At 36.4% G+C, this 17,535-nt stretch overlaps 1 protein-coding gene across 1 annotated transcript in view; it reads left to right on the top strand.

Moving 5' to 3' along the window:
* The window catches only part of LOC110451588 (small subunit processome component 20 homolog), a 53,911-nt gene that overhangs the window by 13,033 nt on the left and 23,343 nt on the right, over positions 1–17,535 (top strand). The window contains exons 16-37 of the mRNA XM_021499707.1: positions 874–974; positions 1,488–1,596; positions 2,053–2,203; positions 3,187–3,252; positions 3,640–3,789; positions 4,528–4,684; positions 5,500–5,722; positions 6,349–6,594; positions 7,291–7,467; positions 7,911–8,001; positions 8,399–8,484; positions 8,803–8,928; positions 9,324–9,490; positions 10,785–10,863; positions 11,180–11,375; positions 11,765–11,842; positions 12,506–12,585; positions 13,052–13,278; positions 13,922–14,057; positions 14,399–14,489; positions 14,781–14,854; positions 16,529–16,598. Of these exons, the coding sequence (XP_021355382.1) occupies positions 874–974; positions 1,488–1,596; positions 2,053–2,203; positions 3,187–3,252; positions 3,640–3,789; positions 4,528–4,684; positions 5,500–5,722; positions 6,349–6,594; positions 7,291–7,467; positions 7,911–8,001; positions 8,399–8,484; positions 8,803–8,928; positions 9,324–9,490; positions 10,785–10,863; positions 11,180–11,375; positions 11,765–11,842; positions 12,506–12,585; positions 13,052–13,278; positions 13,922–14,057; positions 14,399–14,489; positions 14,781–14,854; positions 16,529–16,598 (2,881 nt within the window). The remainder of the gene's footprint in view (positions 1–873; positions 975–1,487; positions 1,597–2,052; positions 2,204–3,186; positions 3,253–3,639; positions 3,790–4,527; positions 4,685–5,499; positions 5,723–6,348; positions 6,595–7,290; positions 7,468–7,910; positions 8,002–8,398; positions 8,485–8,802; positions 8,929–9,323; positions 9,491–10,784; positions 10,864–11,179; positions 11,376–11,764; positions 11,843–12,505; positions 12,586–13,051; positions 13,279–13,921; positions 14,058–14,398; positions 14,490–14,780; positions 14,855–16,528; positions 16,599–17,535) is intronic.

Raw genomic sequence — 17,535 nt, 5'->3', positions numbered from 1 at the left:
AAAAAAGGTCTACTTCATCAGCATATTAGTGAATCTTTTGTAGTCTTTATTTATAAAAAAAATGGGTCTAAATGCTAGCTAAAAATCATACTGCTGAAACAAAAAATAAGTCTGGAGCTAAAAGCATCCAACTTCATTTAAAGGGAATTTGTATAGTGAAAGTGGTAAAAAGTGAAGTTCAGGCTGAGAATTAGATTTATTTGTTTATGAAATAAGGAGATCTGATGTTGTTTCAAACCATGTTGTTGCAAACCATGGTTTAGACTTCTGTGACCTGCATTATCATTTGCAGGTCCACAAGTCTTTTAGGGCCCACTAAGCCAACTGTATTGGTTTGCTTAGTGAGACCAACTAAGTTACTGGTACAGATTGCTCATTTGAGAGGGCTTAGATCACTTAAGGAACCTCGTACCACTGCCAAAAAAGTACACTATGCATTGGAAACTGGTTTTTCTGGCATGACAGAAGCTTTGATAAATCAGTTCTGAAAAGAAATGTATAGCTGTGGGACTTTTATGAAAACATAATACGAGATGAACTAAATAAAATATAATCAACAAACGTGTTCTTGGTGTAAAATATCTGCAGGGCCAGACTCGGATTTGAACCCTGGACTTCAATTGTTATACCATCGCTGAAACCGTTTGAGCTACCTGGACCACAGAAGTGTACGAGCCCATATGTGCTACAAAATATGTAAATGGAAGTTAAAGGGAGGTTACTGTATATAGGAAAAACAGCAATACAGTGTGCCACGAATCCTTGCTGTATAGGTGTTATTAAAGTGCTGACCAGTATTGATGTAAACTAAAGGACCAATTGTGTGTGGGGACTTGGTGTTATGGTACCTATTGTTGTAATGTGTCATTGTAGGCCTGTGGACAATACCAGAGATACCAGGATCAACAGCCTGACTAAATTGATGGGGAAGGTCGTGACTCAGATAAAGAAAACCTTGGATGAAACATCTACAGGTAAGTTTGGAAAGTTTTTGAAGTCAGAAACGATAAATTTAGCTTATTTTTTTGATTGAACATTAATGTTATTTTATAAAAATTACATTGAAAATGTGAAGCTATGTCCTTTTACTGAACTAGAAAGATGTAAATGTCCCCTCATTGCCCTCTGGTGCTACTTTATGGTATTACATGATCCATTCATGAATAATAAATGTCTGAAATCTACAGCTAATGAAAATGAGCTTTAAGGATCCCTGTCCCACTGCACTGCTGTTTTTCCAATACACAGTGACCTCCCCTTAACTTTCATTATGACATAACTGTAGCACATTCAAGCTCGTAGACCTCAATTGTCTAGGTTGCTGTATAGGTTTCAGATATGGTCTAATAATCTGAAGTGTAGGGTTTGAATCCCAGTCTGGCCCCACAGAATATTTGACACTCAGAACAAGCTTGTTGATAATAAGGCTCATTGTATGTTTGAAGTAAGTCAAAAAAGAACACAGTTTGTTTTCGTTTAACTTGCAGATCAGTTACTGTTCCTGTACTACAGTATTATAGTGTCCTTGACCTATTTACATGGGGACGACGACCTCTGTGACAAGATTCCTGTATCACAGATAACAGAGTTACTCAAGTAAGTTGTAGTTAGTAGTGGTCACCTATTTATATGAGGACAGTGACCCGAGTCTGTGACAAGATTCCTGTATCACAGATAACAGAATTACTCAAGTAAGTTGTTGTTAGTAGTGGTCACCTATTTACAGTAGCATGCTGGGGTAGAGTGCTACGTACAAAGTTTGTTCAAATGAATGACCTTGACCAATTTTCATAGTCACAGGAGTCAAAAGTGTTAAAATCCTTCAACAAGATCTTCTAATTAACAAAGATTCAAAGAGAAAATTTGGCCTGAATCTTACAATATTCCATTCAGATATTTGACCTTGGCAAACTTATGGAAAAATACCAGGTGAGTGATACAGGCCCATTGGGTCTCTTGTTTTTCTGTGAAGATTCCACATCACCATTATCAAAAATAGTTGTGTTTTATGTCCCACCACATTATTATTCAACCTTCAGTCTTTCACTTTAGGTCTCACTCCACCAATATCCATATGCTGACTTCTGCCAACCTGTACCTGATGAAGGCCTCGGCGGACACACATGCCACGGTCCTCGAGGAGGATGTTCTCCTGGACGTGTTTCCATGCCTACAGGACAACCTCACGTCATGGAACGCACATGTTAGTTCCTCTTGTGTATTGTTTTGTAATCAATGTTTGATATATGAATCTATAGATAGTGAAATTGCTCTTGAAAACAAAAGAAATGCAAAATAATGTTCACTAACAGGTTTTAATGTTTATGATTACCCTGTATTTGATATGAGTAAGGGTAGGAAAAGATGGAAGATTCTGTATTTAGCACTTGATGAAAAATGAAGTTTTACAAGCCTGTTAAAATTTGATAACCATGACAATATACCAAAGCTAAGCTGACATTCCAAGTCGGGTTAAATTTGTGCTTTGTTTCTAAGCATACTTTCTTTGTTTTCATTTGTTGTTTTCCGTAGCTTAATTAAATATGGACCAGACTCTGGTTATTTTTTTTTTAACATCTGTCTGGAATTAAGTGATACATGTACTTGTGAATTTGATTAGTTTTAATTGTTTATGATGAGTTAGAGTACTGAAAACGTGAAGAAATCCCTTTACAAAATAAATTATATTTTAATTGTTTAGAATATGGGCTAAGAAAGACAATCTATTAACACATTATGCATCTAAAAAATTTAAAGGCATATGTCTTTTTCCATTGGCTATCAAGTACGAAGTGTTTTCCTCTTTCACAATATCCAAGAAATAATTCAACTTAATTAACATGTACACTACCAGTGTAGTTCTTTCTGTAACATTCCACACATCTCGATACAAGAATGCATCAGAAAGGTTTGAAATGTGTCACTTTATTCTACATTAAGTCTAAGGGATGCTACATTGCAGTTGACGGGTGTTTTTTGGTCAGTCCTGAGTACAAACTCTGGTTAAATGTTGTTTTTTGGTCAGTCCTGAGTACTAACTCTGGTTAAATTTTGTTTTTTGGTCAGTCCTGAGTACTAACTGGTCAGTCCTGAGTACTAACTGGTCAGTCCTGAGTACTAACTGGTCAGTCCTGAGTACTAACTGGTCAGTCCTGAGTACTAACTCTGGTTAAATTTTGTTTTCAGATACGTACCATCAGTCTACGTATCCTGACCCATTTTACTGTGCGTTTGCCATTTGTGGAAGGATTTGTAAGTATTTCTCATTTTCTTGGTGAAGTTTTGTCTGCATCATTACCAGATTTTATCACATTTACAGAGAAATTGATTAGACCATACATCACTAGGACAAACAATTTTGTTCAGTCAGATATATATTCACAAAAGCTTGAAGAAAAATATGAATTGGATGTTTATGAAGGTCTAGTTTATAATCAGTTCTTTTTACTCCTGTATTATAAAATTATTTTAAATACATTTTTCTCACAGGTGACATATATTTAATTATTCCATAAGTTCGGGTTCTGAATCCATCCAACTCATCGACGTTGTTCATTCTTGGTAAAAATTTGTAAATTTTGATATTTCATAATGATGAAGACAACCGTGTGTCGGTTTCTTATTTTATGTATATTGTAGGAAGCAGACCGTGACAATGTGTTCGAGACATGTCTGAAGGCAGAGTTAGTTCCCCTGACTGTTCAGGACTACAGACAGCGCCAGCTTTTTCTACAAAGGCTGGACTTCAGTTGTGTGCAGAACTCAGTTCCTGCTGGACCTTTCAGAGAGGTGAGTGGTTGTACAAAACTGTCTTCCCAGTAGACCTTCAAACCAGGTAACTGATTCATACAAAATTGGTTGAATCATCACTACAGATTGGTGTTTTCAACATTTCAACAATTTTCTTAGGGAAAGACAACATATTCAGAGATGAGTTAATCCAATCAGATGGAGAAATGGTGGCATTCTAGTTTAGATAAATCCAGACCCTTTAAAGTCACTGTTTTTTTTTTGTTTTTTTTTTGATTTTGTGGGTAATCTTTATTCACAAATTCATAGGTCCACAAAGTCATTACAAGGTTGATATAAAGTAATTCTTCGTTTGAGTGGGCACTCGTAATCCATGAATTCATGTACCCACTGAATTCTGATTTGTCAGGAAACCACAAAATTTGGGCCACATGAAAATATCTGATTTTGCAGTAATAGAGGAAGTAAGGTGGTCGGATGAAATTTAATATAGCTTCATACCAACTTTATTCGGGGCTGCCTTCGTTGGTTATGTTGGCAGAGTGGACCAGGTTTTTTTCGTTTACAGACACAGACCTAATGGTCTAATAATGCTTGAGAAAGACTTTCGAGTCCTGCTTTAGCAGTTACAGGTCATATTAATCCGGAAAACACTGATTGTTGTAGTGTTAAAAAAACATGTTCCTTAAACAAAGATATTTTATCTTTTATTATTATATTAGAACATGAGACAGAACTCGGCATTGTCTTGACTGTTTTTATGTTTCCTATTTCTAGGTTGCAGTGAGGTATTTGATAGGATCAATTTTTGTAAACTTCAAGTTACTATGGGAACCAACCAGAAAACTGATAGCTAGTCACGCTAAGGGACTGGGAAACAAAGGATTCTGGGAACTATTTAATTCCGAGCTGATGAGAGCTGCTGCCAAAACAGGTTAGTATTATAAGAAAAATGTATATATTGATATATTTTTTACAGAAGGGCATCAAAATGGATGGATTTAATGTTGTCTTTTGTTTGTTTAGTTCACCAGGTTGATACTTCTTAATTACAATCAAGTGTAAATGTTGTGGCAATGTGGCAAGGAGCTATCTCCACATCCACACATAATCTGCCCCTTTAAATACTGCCTTAACTTCGTTAAAAGTTACACAGTCAACATCATCAAATGCCCCATATTAGCTTCAAAAGTTCAGGGCTAGAAATTAACACTACTAGTCTATTGGAGTAGTAGTTTCCAATCCTTACTAGTCCGTGTGTGAATTCCACTTACCCGAAAATATTCAACAAGACAGAAGTATCAAATTTGGACAAGACAAGTAAGCTACCACTTTGAAGAACCACTAGCTAGTCAACCTGGAGATTTCACTAGTCTCAGACTATCAGGCTACCCTTATTGTCTAGCCATGAAGTTTAAACCTAAAAAGAATAAAAAAAAATCTTCTTTGTTTTCACCTTTTTGCTCCCGTTGTTGCTTTCTTGGAAGTGACATTGCCTGTGTCTGAAATAGGTGCATTCCAAACCTGTGAATGCCAAAAATGCCACAACATGGACATGATTAAGTGGCTTGATACTGGAAAACAGCACCACTGGGGTGCCAGAATCAGGTTTGTCCAATGCATCTGTATTCCTGTTGAAATAAGCAAATCAATTTCTATGACCAACAAGCTTAAAGGTGAAAAATTAGATAAAGTGTACTTTAAAAAAAAAAAAAAAAAAAAAAACTTGAAATTTTTTTGGATTTTCAGAAGAATTATTGACAGGTATTGAGAAACCATATCTCCATGGAAACAATGCTCTCATCAGTATGTCCGACTTTGATGTGTCAGAGGTCATACCAAGTCACATGACTACCGAAAGAGTAGACTATTACAACTTTCGGGACCAGTTGTGGAAAGCCATGATTTTGTTCTCGGACCAGTGTGAGGCCAAGTCACGTGACCTTTCACCTCTACTGCTCCGATTTATCAGGTAAAATTCACTTGTAACCATTGCTTTCTCTCATTCTCCCCTGATTTACTTCAGTTGTATTTTCATTGAAGACCATTAAGCATCTAATTTCATAAATGTATAAATGAAATGCATGAATAAAATGAGGGGGGTCTAAAAAATCACAGTTAGGGCATTTTATTTTTGACACAATAAATTTGTGACAGCTTCTAATTGATACCCTGATTTTTTTCCTGTGTGTCCTTCTAGCACAGTATTATAAAACAGTTGAATTATTTCATTCACCATAAGCCTTTTGGCAGTTGACATATGAGTATATGCAACTGGCCATGGGTTATCAGATTTTTTTTATAACATGTAGACTGTTTTTAAAAAAAGATTCCTACTTAATACAACAGTGTCAGATAAAAATAATGATTTAACAGTCTAGTGAGATATGGTGACACATTTCTATTATTTTGAAAAAGTGAGAAATGTAAAATATTTGACTTATTTGTAACTTTATATTCGGTATTAGTGTTTGATTTAGCATGTTTCCATTTCAATAAAATGTGAATGATTGTCATAATAATATACAAAAAAGACACGAGTTTACCTTTTAATCATTATGATTATTCCTTGATCCAACGAATATTTGATGTTAATAGAAATGAGTATTACCCATCTGACATGAGCATGGCTCCGAAACAAAACATCTGCAGACGAATAAGGGGTGGGAAACCTGATCAGGAAGAGGCAGAAGGTGAAGGTCAAGACATTGAAGAACAAGAAGAGGGTGGAAAACAGAACAGCCAGGAACATGAAGAGGAGATGGACATACCAGAGAAACCAAGTTCACCATTGATAAGGGTCACCAGGAGTAGGGCAAAAGGCTTAGGTCAGGAGAGGTCAAGGTCAGTTAAACAGACATTTGGAACAAGTGTTGTGACTATCAGTTTTACAGAGTAATTGACAATTCATAGGCATTAGTGTTCATTTGGTGGTGACAGTTTTTTATAGTGATTTTTTTTAGAAATATCAAATCAGTGAAATCACATTTCACAATTCTGTCATCATTCAATTTTAACTGGTGAGTCATCTTGAAAACATCAAGAAAGTTTGATGTTAAATAAGCTACACATTTTTTTTCTATTTACTTACTTACAATATTGTCTGAATGTTAGAGGTCCTGGTGGCTATAAGATCAAAGGCTTGATGTTAAGATCAGAGATGTGTGGGCTTTAGGCAAAAAGTCATGAGGTTCCTGTGTGAAGTATTTCTACCTCATTTAATTGTATTTGTATCGCACAAGTCACAAGGATCTTTGTATGGTGAATTCAAAAGCCATCTTCACAGTGTCCAATAGTTAACATGTAATCAGGTTGTAGATTTCAGAATCGTGTTTCAGTGAAATACGGTATACATTGTAGAACTGTTAAGACCATGTTAACTTAAAGATAATCTCATTGGATACATCTCACTCAAGAAGGGATTTGTGTCTGTGGAAGACGCCCTTGACTATGGAGTTTATGATGAAAATCACTGTGGCTGTTTTGAGTCCTTCAGTACTTGTGTGATGATTCAAAGTAAGAACCTTTCATTGTTTGTAGGTCAGAGTCATCTGAACAGTCTGAGGACCACCAGACCAAAGGAGACAATGACAAAACTACACTAGAGAAAAAGGGAAATGACAGATTACAGGAAACTGAAGATGACGCTACTGTCGATGACAGTGTAGAGGAGAGTGAAGTACAGGTATCTAAAAGACAGAGGAGAGCAGCAACAAGGTGGGTAATATTACTGCATCATCATCTCTTCATTTAGATAAACAATCTCTGGTATATTAATATGTCTAATCTTTTTTCCATCTTTTTTATTTGCAATTTCACACCATTGTAGCACTGAGTGTCAATAATGAAATTTATCAACATTAAAAATTATAGCCTTCATTCAAAACCCAAAATATGATATGAATTAACATAAACTTAAAGTGTATATTCAGTAAAATTGTATATTACTGTAAATAACTATTGAGCAAACTTGTGGTGTGACAGAATAATTGGGCTTTAAATATAAGAAGTTGTAAAAAGAAACAAGAAAAGGATAACGTGAAATTATTTGTGGCAAGCAAGGTTGCCAATAAAATGTCAGAGACGGATAACATTAAGGTTTTATTGTAGAAAAAATAATGCAACATTTAGCGTGTATGTATGCCCCTTATCTATTTCAGCACTTTGGTCATACATCTAGAACTGTTTGCCAAATTCAAAAACCCGAAGTCCCTGTACCTAGAGCCAGATATAAATACTCTTTATATGGAGGTAAGGAATCGCGAAAAAACAGGACAATATCTGACTAAAAATCAGTACATTTCTAGCTGCATAATGATTTGATTCCTGAAATGAATGAAGTTGAAAGAAGTTTAGGAAGAAATTCCAAACATTTAAAAAAAAAATAAAAAAAATTGTGGTATTTTTTGCAGTTTAACAGTTAAGTATATGACTGATTCAGTGAAGTTTGTCCTTATTATTATGTGTGTAAATCATCCGAAAAAAAAAGATATTTCTGTCATTGTGTCATTGTATAAATGATTGGAATCCGACAGTACTATTGATTTCTTTAATTAAAGAATATGAGATTTCGGATGGCATGTTGTCTTTTTAACATAAGTAATATTTTCTAGTAGCCAGTAAAGCTTATATTTATTATTCTTGTCAGCTGCTGGTACACAAAGATCCTGTCGTACAGAAGACTACGTTTGACTGTATTATGGCCTACAAACACAACTACTTAACACAATACAGGTACCAAAATCTTTTAAAGGGAGACTACTCAATATTGGAATGGGGGGGGGGGGGGGGCACATATCTTTGTTGTAGAGTAATTGATGTTGTTATTTCAAAGTCTATGCTAAAATAAGATAATAAAGAAATATATTTGATGTAGAACATTTGTGGTCATGTTATTTGTAATTAACAGATTTGTAAAATAGAATATTTGACCTTGAATTTGATCTCTGTTAGAGGTCATGAAAAATGTGTGCTGATTTCAAAGTTAAAAAATCCTGTTACATGTAAAATCCTTAGCCTTTGAACTTACCTTTTTGTAATGTGTTTCTTTAGAGAGAACTTCAACAGGCTGTTGGATGATACGACATTCAAGTCAGAGTTAGTATTGTTCAGTATTGACCATGATGGAGGACAGATTAATATTGAATACAGGAGTCAACTGATGCCCATCTTAATGAGGTAAGGATCTGTGGACATCAACATGTAGCTTAACCCTCTCACCCCTACATAACCTCAGTAAACGCTACCATGCATTGATCTTGATGAGTCCATTATGGTCTACAGTGGTGAAAGGGTTAGATTCAGACATTGACCTGTTTTTGTTGACTCAGGTTCGTTTATTACAATGCTATGCTGTTTAGCTGTTATTATTTGTGATTACTTATTTCCCTGAGTGTGCTCCAAATGATTCGATTCTTTTCAAGGTTTTGAATAGTAATGAACAATGATATCAATATCACTTGTTTTCTCAGTAAAGCAAGCTTATGGTGGTCACAAAATATTTTTCTTGCAAAATTGATATTTATATATATGCTTATAATAGCAGATTTACAGTGATGAGAGTTTCCTTTCAGAATACTGTATGGAAAGATGCTTACCAAGACAGGCAAGGAGACAGCAGGTCGTAGTCATAGTAACCTGCGTCAGTCCATCGTACTGCGCTTCCTTAATGGCTGTAGTATGGGGGAGGTCGTGAACTTTCTGGACATGGTGTTCATGCCCTTCAAACACTTTATTACAGGTAATATTTTATGTTAATTTAAGTGAATGCGAAGAGTGGATAGGTTGGTGGGTCACAGGGAGTTACTGGTTTATCACGATAGCTAGATATATTGTTGTACCTTATCTACATAATCTGTAACAGGGTGTCTGATTGGATGATACTGGTCACATGACGGGGCAATAAAACAACAAAATAAATCATCATGTCGCCCTAACTCTTCCATGTTTCCCAGATCATATTTCCCTTATTCCTAACCACTCTAGGAAATCGGCAAGAGCCACCACAACCTAGTTCTGAATGACGGAAGCAGACGACAACAATTGTGTGTTAACCTGATAATCTTTGCTATTGTGTTATTGTTTTTGATTGATATATATTCCTTTGCCTAGTGAAACATGATTAACCTCAGAGAAACAAACAATCGTGTTTCCCTACAGTAAGGGCAATGCATGTATAATATCATACCAGTGTGGTTAAATGAGAATCTGTCACTATTTATGGTGTGGGAAAGAGAAACATGAATCTAGAGGGCTTAGTTTTTTGGCCAGGATGAGGCGTTCACCATCCCACACTATAACTAGTAATTATTTTTCTCCCATCTGTATATTACTAAAATACCATTCCTCACCTTCAGTATATGTATACTCCATGACACTAAGCATTTACCCCACCCTAGGCTTAGACAGACAAATCTCATATTGCTTCATCTTTGGATAATTTTGTCACTGGTAAAAAAAAGATCTATGCACTTCAAAGTATCATTACATATAAAGTGACGTCATATTGTTGTTGCCGATCCATGCAATAGACTGCCTATTGACTTGATTGCATTATACATTTGGGGGATTGGTTGAGTGGTTAACACTCCGGCCTTCCAAGCAGGTGGCCGGGATATGATCCCCAAAGTCGTTGTACGCTTGGAATATTCAAAGAAAGTGTTTTTCTCCTGCCCACACAACTCCAACAACCCAGGTGGAGGATAAAGTGGTCTGGGGTGGATGTTGCGGTAACTGTGCTGTGGCATTCAAGTGAGGTGGCAGTTGGAAGCACAGTCCCACTACAAACAGAACACATTACATCTCCAGCACACACGCAGGCATACTCACATAGGGAGATATTAGCCAGGTGGCATAGGACTAGTAGTTAGCGCCTGATAAGGCAGCTCCTGCGAATTCCTCAAAATTGTATTGTTTAATGTATATGCTAATTGTATTGATTGCATATGTATTTACTGTAAAGTGCTTTAGACTGGCTTATGTTAGCTAGATAGGGTGCTATATCAAATGTTGTATATTATTATTGTGTGTTGCAGATGATCCTCAGCAGATGGCGCTAGAGGTGATGAGGACGACTGACCCCTCGGAGGTCATTCCCTTACGGAAGATTACTGGGTAAACTTTCTATCATCACCATCGCTTCCAAATTTTGGGACTACCTTCGCAGTGTTTTCTTTGTAAATCACTGTGTGTCATAGAATCCTTCTTTGCAAAGTTGTTTTAACTGCTAAGATAATTTAGTAGAACTCTGCTGAGTGTTTCTTTCAAAATAAAGTAACAACAATTCAAGCATTTTATTGTTTTAATAATGCGAATGAAGTATTGTTTAAAACAAATTACAATTAATTGAAAAATTTATAGAATGTGTTAAAATGTATTCCATTGTCTACCGGTATATGGTATATATAATGAAGAATTATAACATTTCCAGAACACTATATTCTATCAACACATTCTATAAGAAGCTAGGCCACCTGTTGGATGACTACCTTCCCTCTTTGATAAAGATCCTGGTGGGACTGATGGCTACTTGTGTAGCCTGTCTGGAGCACAGAGACAACATCACACCGTTCTCTCTCAGCATGCTGAAAACCCTGCGACAAATGGCCACCACCAGGTTTATAGAGGTTGGACATCAGAATATTCAAGAAATTAAAACAATGAGACATTTCTTCAACATTAAGTTTCAGTTAATTTTTACCATTTCATTGAAGTTGGTACGGATGATGCTTCATCTAAATTTTGTGAAATACCACTTACATAAGCACCTTAAGCTGAGGTTGTGCACCGAAGCTTACATTTTTTAGCCTGGCTATTTTTATAGGAGTTATTGCCCCTTTTACAATAGTTTTAGTCAAACATTGTCTGAACAACTTCTACAGTTTTCATATATTCGTCAATAGTAATGGGACCTTTTGGAGAGCTATCTCCCTGAAAGACTATTCCACCATAATCTTAATGTCAGATCTTTCAAAAACTGTGAATATAATAGATGTTTTTAAACTTTTTCTTTAAGCTATTTGAGAACTACGACGGCTACAAGCCTTCCCCGGTTGAGATCGATGCTGTGTTCACTGTGATTGTTTGGCCTCAGGTAAGTCCAGCTCACTGTACATCAGGTGTGACACTTGCCATGTAATTACTTAGCTATACAAATGATGTAAAGGGGATTAAATGCTTATATTGTGTTAAATAAATCCGTGTGAATAATTGTCACACTTTGTAGTATATATCACAGCATCATTGTTGATGCATTGACATCATTTCCATACCACAAATAAACTGAATAGCTTAGAAGTAAACATTTTCACTTACAACACATATCATTTTCTACAGTTCCTATTTCTAAAGAAACCAAATTTGATATGTTAATTAGATAAAGACAACATTCTTCACAAAATTTGTATTTTTTTTTTTTTAATCATGGACCAATTATGAACACATTTTCCATGATTTTGCTTTTCATCAAAAAAAGAACCTATCTATTGAAAGATGTAAATATGACACTCCTATCGGAGTGGGAGGGAACCGACGCCCTCGTTGTCTATGGTTGAAGGTTGTAGGAGTCAAAGATGGATTCCCAATGATATTTAGTAGAACCCAATCACGGAAGGTCATCAGACGGCTAGCCTAGGTAGTTGGAACATGTAAACAGATAATAAAACTACAGAATCTAGACGTTGAAGCTCCAGCTTGTAGATTTGTATATCCTTTATGTTGAGAGATGAGTGATGTGAACTGTTTGTTTGTTTGACAGCTGGAGAAACTGCCCTTTGAGGGCGTGTACCACCCCACCACCTTACTGAAAATACTGGCCACATGGTCAAGATCTCCGAGGTAAGAAAAGACTGCTCCGGGTAATGGTTTGTTCTCATTCTACAGAGTTGCATGCTATATCATCTGAGTTTATAGACTACAGATGTCAGTTTAATTTGATACAGAGTACAACGTATACAGAATTGGGTTGTGCAATCTTTCTTATTAAAACACTTTATCACAGTAAACTTTTATATATACACACTTTTTTTTTTTGCAACAAATTATGGCCCCAGATATTGTCAGTGAAACAGATCCCAGATTTTTTTTTCATTTTTATTATTTCAAAATTTGGAATTAAATTTTTTGGATGCAGTTCAAATATGTTTATAACTGTTGTAATCAATTTAATTTAATTTTGATATCAGGTGTTGATTGAGATTTCCATATGTAGATGCATAGTTTGTTGTTTACCACAAGCAAACTGTTTATACATGTACCTTCTATTAAACAAATGTATCAAATACCAGTCCTGTATTTCTGCTAGGTATATTATGTACCTGTCAAAGCATCACCATGATGACAAGGAGATCACCCCACTCCCGTTTGTGTTTAAACTTCTCAATGCCACAAATGTGAGGAGTACTGTATCCAGCCTCATTCTGGAAATCGTGGACAACCTCCTGAATCCCAAAAAGACTGAGGATGATGCAGAAGAGCTCCGCCCACTTCCTGTCCACTGTGGATCAGCTCTAGACTATACTCACATGACAAGTAAGTTCTATAAAGCACTGTTCCAGAGACTCATGATAAAAACCAGACAGTCACTACATGTGAAAGGTAAAGAGTACAATTTTTATAATGGGGAACAAGCACTGCTGTGCCAAGGATATTATATATAGGATTTCTTCTGGATATGTCTATGAATAATATACAATGTTGGTGAAGTGCCAAAATACTAGTCCATATACACAGTGGTTACTGATTCGTCAGAGTAGGAAATGGTTGCTTTGAGCAATTTAGTATTATAAACAAAAGGCGTTATCATTCAGTTTGCAGTTAGGATATTCCAATTGAACACAGACAGGTGTTTATTAAAGACATGTCACTGTAAGCAGATGCCATTGTAGACAGGTGGTCAATATAGACAGGATATTTCTGTAACTATAGTGTCACTACTGTATATAGGGAAATTTTCGCCGATATTGAATTTTTGCCTTTTTCACCCTCCCTAAAGAGGGCTAATTTATCGTTACAGCAAATGTTGCTAAACAACATAATAAACATAATAATCAAATGAGAAGGGTGAATTTAATATTGGGCAAAAAAAAAGGATTTTACTGTCGAGCTGCAAAAATTTGACTGCAAGAAAATTTCCCATTATACAGTATATTAACCTTATTTTGTTTGTTCACAGTCCAGGAGATAGGTATAAATCTGATGTCCCCACATATCCCGGCCGTGCTCACCTTCCTCCAGACTGCCATTGCTAGCCGGGAGACCAAGGTCTACATCAAGAAGGGCTCCTCCAGGGAGCTGAGAATTCTGTCAAGGTAACACAGACCTTGTACATCTGTCACTTGTACACCTGGCTCAACCATAGTGATCTCCATCTATGGTATACCTTTATGGGATAAGAAAAAAGTCAGACCTAAATTTAAGTGGTTTGACTTGAAGCTACAGACAGACTAGGTCTGTGGTCAGGTTTTGAGAATAGAAGTGGTGGTCACAATTTTGAAAAGGCCATGTTTACAGGTCAGTCAACCATTCTTACCATTTGTAACAAAAGAACCTTGTTTGTTTCTATCTGCATCAGCTATTTATCTGTATAACACTTGTTAGTTTATTTCATCATGAACTGTTTACCTGTATGACACCTGCTTGTCTATTTCAGCATCAGCTGTTTTGTATCAGACATGGCCCAGTGTCCTGTCCTCATCTCTCTCTTGTTGCCATACCTGGACAAGGTCATTGCAAGGTCAAAGGTCAGTAACACCAACATCACTGTTGAAAACATCTATCTTGATTTTCTTGTTAATAATTATTTAACATTGATCTCAAAAATATAGAAATTCATGATCAAAATGACCAATATGTTACTTTAATAGTGCATTTATTGTATTGATGGCATATTATAAAAAATCAAACTACAAAAAAAATCAGAAGTTGTTAACAATGTGTGCATTTATGTGTTCTGAGAGGCTGTAAACATTTTATTTTACAGGAGGCTGTAAACATTGTATTTTACTGGAGGCTGTAAACATTGTATTTTACAGGAGGCTGAAGAAGACATCTTGACCAGTATCAGTAACTTAATGGCTATCATCACCAACAAGTCCCAGTTCTTCAGGTAAGTCAGCACAAAACGCTATCATCACCAACAGGTCCCAGTTCTTTAGGTAAGTCAGCACAAAACGCTATCATCACCAACAAGTCCCAGTTCTTCAGCTAAGTCAGTACAAAACGCTATCATCACCAACAAGTCCCAGTTCTTCAGGTAAGTCAGCACAAAACGCTATCATCACCAACAAGTCCCAGTTCTTCAGCTAAGTCAGTACAAAACGCTATCATCACCAACAAGTCCCAGTTCTTCAGCTAAGTCAGCACAAAACGCTATCATCACCAACAAGTCCCAGTTCTTCAGCTAAGTCAGTACAAAACGCTATCATCATCAACAAGTCCCAGTTCTTCAGGTAAGTCAGCACAAAACGTTATCACCACCAACAGGTGCCAGTTCTTTAGGTAAGTCAGCAGTAAATGTTATCATCACCAACAAGTCCCAGTTCTTTAGGTAAGTCATCACAAAACACTATCATCACCAACAAGACCCAGTTCTTTAGGTAAGTCAGCACAAAACGCTGTCATCACCAACAGGTGCCAGTTCTTTACGTAAGTCAGCACAAAACACTATTATCACCAACAGGTTCCAGTTCTTTAGGTAAGTCAGCAGTAAATGTTATCATCACCAACAAGTCCCAGTTCTTCAGCTAAGTCAGTACAAAACGCTATCATCACCAACAGGGGCCAGTTCTTTAGGTAAGTCAGCAGTAAATGTTATCATCACCAACAAGTCCAAGTTCTTTAGGTAAGTCAGCACAAAACGTTATCATTACCAACAGGTGCCAGTTCTTTAGGCAAGTCAGCACAAAACACTATTATCACCAACAGGTTCCAGTTCTTTAGGTAAGTCAGCAGAAAATGTTATCATCTCCAACAAGTCCCAGTTCTTTAGGGAAGTCAGCACAAAATGCTATCATCACCAACAAGTCCCAGATCTTCAGGTAAGTCAGCACAAAACACTATTATCACCAACAGGTTCCAGTTCTTTAGGTAAGTCAGCATAAAATGTTATCATCACCAACAAGTCCCAGTTCTTTAGTTAAGTCAGCACAAAACGCTATCATCATCAACAAGTCCCAGTTCATCAGGTAAGTCAGCACAAAACGTTATCATCGCCAACAGGTGCCAGTTCTTTAGGAAAGTCAGCACAAAACACTATCATCACCAACAAGTCCCAGATCTTCAGGTAAGTCAGCACAAAACGTCATCATCACCAACAGGTGCCAGTTCTTCAGGTAAGTCAGCACAAACCGTTATCATCACCAACAGGTGCCCGTTCTTTAGGTAAGTCAGCACAAAAAGTTATCATCACCAACAGGTGCCAGCTCTTTAGGTAAGTCAGCACAAAACGCTATTATCCCCAACAGGTGCCAGTTCTTTAGGCAAGTCAGCACAAAACACTATTATCACCAACAGGTTCCAGTTCTTTAGGTAAGTCAGCAGAAAATGTTATCATCTCCAACAAGTCCCAGTTCTTTAGGGAAGTCAGCACAAAATGCTATCATCACCAACAAGTCCCAGTGCAGCACAGCTCTGCCTTCCATTTTTATTGGTACTGAACAATGTCTTCATTGGCTTTTCTTTAAATGGTGTTGAACATTTCTGTATAAATGTATTCAGAATCTTCATATATTTCAAAATATACAAATCTGATATTTATTTTATTTCGTCAAATATATTTCAGACGAGTCTCGGTGCTGTTTTCTAACATCTTGTATCGCAAGTCCCGGGATCTCCTGTGTTCTATACTAAAGGTATAGTATTATAACCGTAATAATGTACTGAACTTTAGATGTCTAAGTTAGTTTAGTAAAAACCAGAATGAAAACAAACTCTTTAACTTTTTGATTTGTTTTTAATGTAGATGTTTAAGTCAGTTTGGCTGCTTAAAACAACAATGAAAACAAATCTTTAGGATGCTAATTTGACTTAAAAGAAAATGTCTGTCAGTTAGTCTGATGAAATAGTCATAAAAATATAGATGTTTAGGTCATTTTGGCTGCTGAAACAGCAATGACGATAAACCAAACCATGTTATTTGGTCTTTAAATCATACACCCCTAAAGACACATTTGAGCTCTTCCAATTCAAAGGTTGGAATAGTTCATTATGAAATTTCAGGGGTGAATGAGTTAAAATAGATGCAGAGTGAAACATGGTACTGAGATTTGATTTTGATAAGGGTAAAGCTCTGTTGATTATATACCTGGCATAAACTGGCTGGAGTTGAATTTAACACGGTACTGTTAAGGGTCACACAAAATCATTAGATGTCAATGATAAAAAATTACTAATACCAAAAGAGTAACATTTTGTACAATTTTTTCAGGCTATGAATATAGTGAAAACAAATTTAAAACATCCTTAAATTATAAAAATTCTACATTATGTGAAATTAAGTTTTTATACCCCCGCAACGAAGTTAGGGGGGGGGGGGGTATACTGGAATCACCCTGTCTGTCTGTCTGTCTGTCTCTGTCGGTCTGTCTGTCTGTCTGACGTCCATAGTAACTTGTTCGGAAAACTCCTCCGAGTTGTGACCCTTTGTGCGTAATACTTGTCTGTGCAACTCTCCTTAACTTACAGGTGGATTTCATTAAAAATTTGCATGAATGATCGGTATCTTATGTAGTTGTGCACCCTCATTTTAATTTGGGATTTCGACCCTTTTTGATGGAGGTATGCCCCTTT

The sequence above is a fragment of the Mizuhopecten yessoensis genome, unplaced genomic scaffold (genome assembly GCF_002113885.1).
Source record: "Mizuhopecten yessoensis strain PY_sf001 unplaced genomic scaffold, ASM211388v2 scaffold6135_1, whole genome shotgun sequence".
Lineage (NCBI taxonomy): Eukaryota > Metazoa > Mollusca > Bivalvia > Pectinida > Pectinidae > Mizuhopecten > Mizuhopecten yessoensis.
Note: the sequence above shows the minus strand (reverse complement) of the source record. Positions and strands in the feature narration are given on the sequence as shown.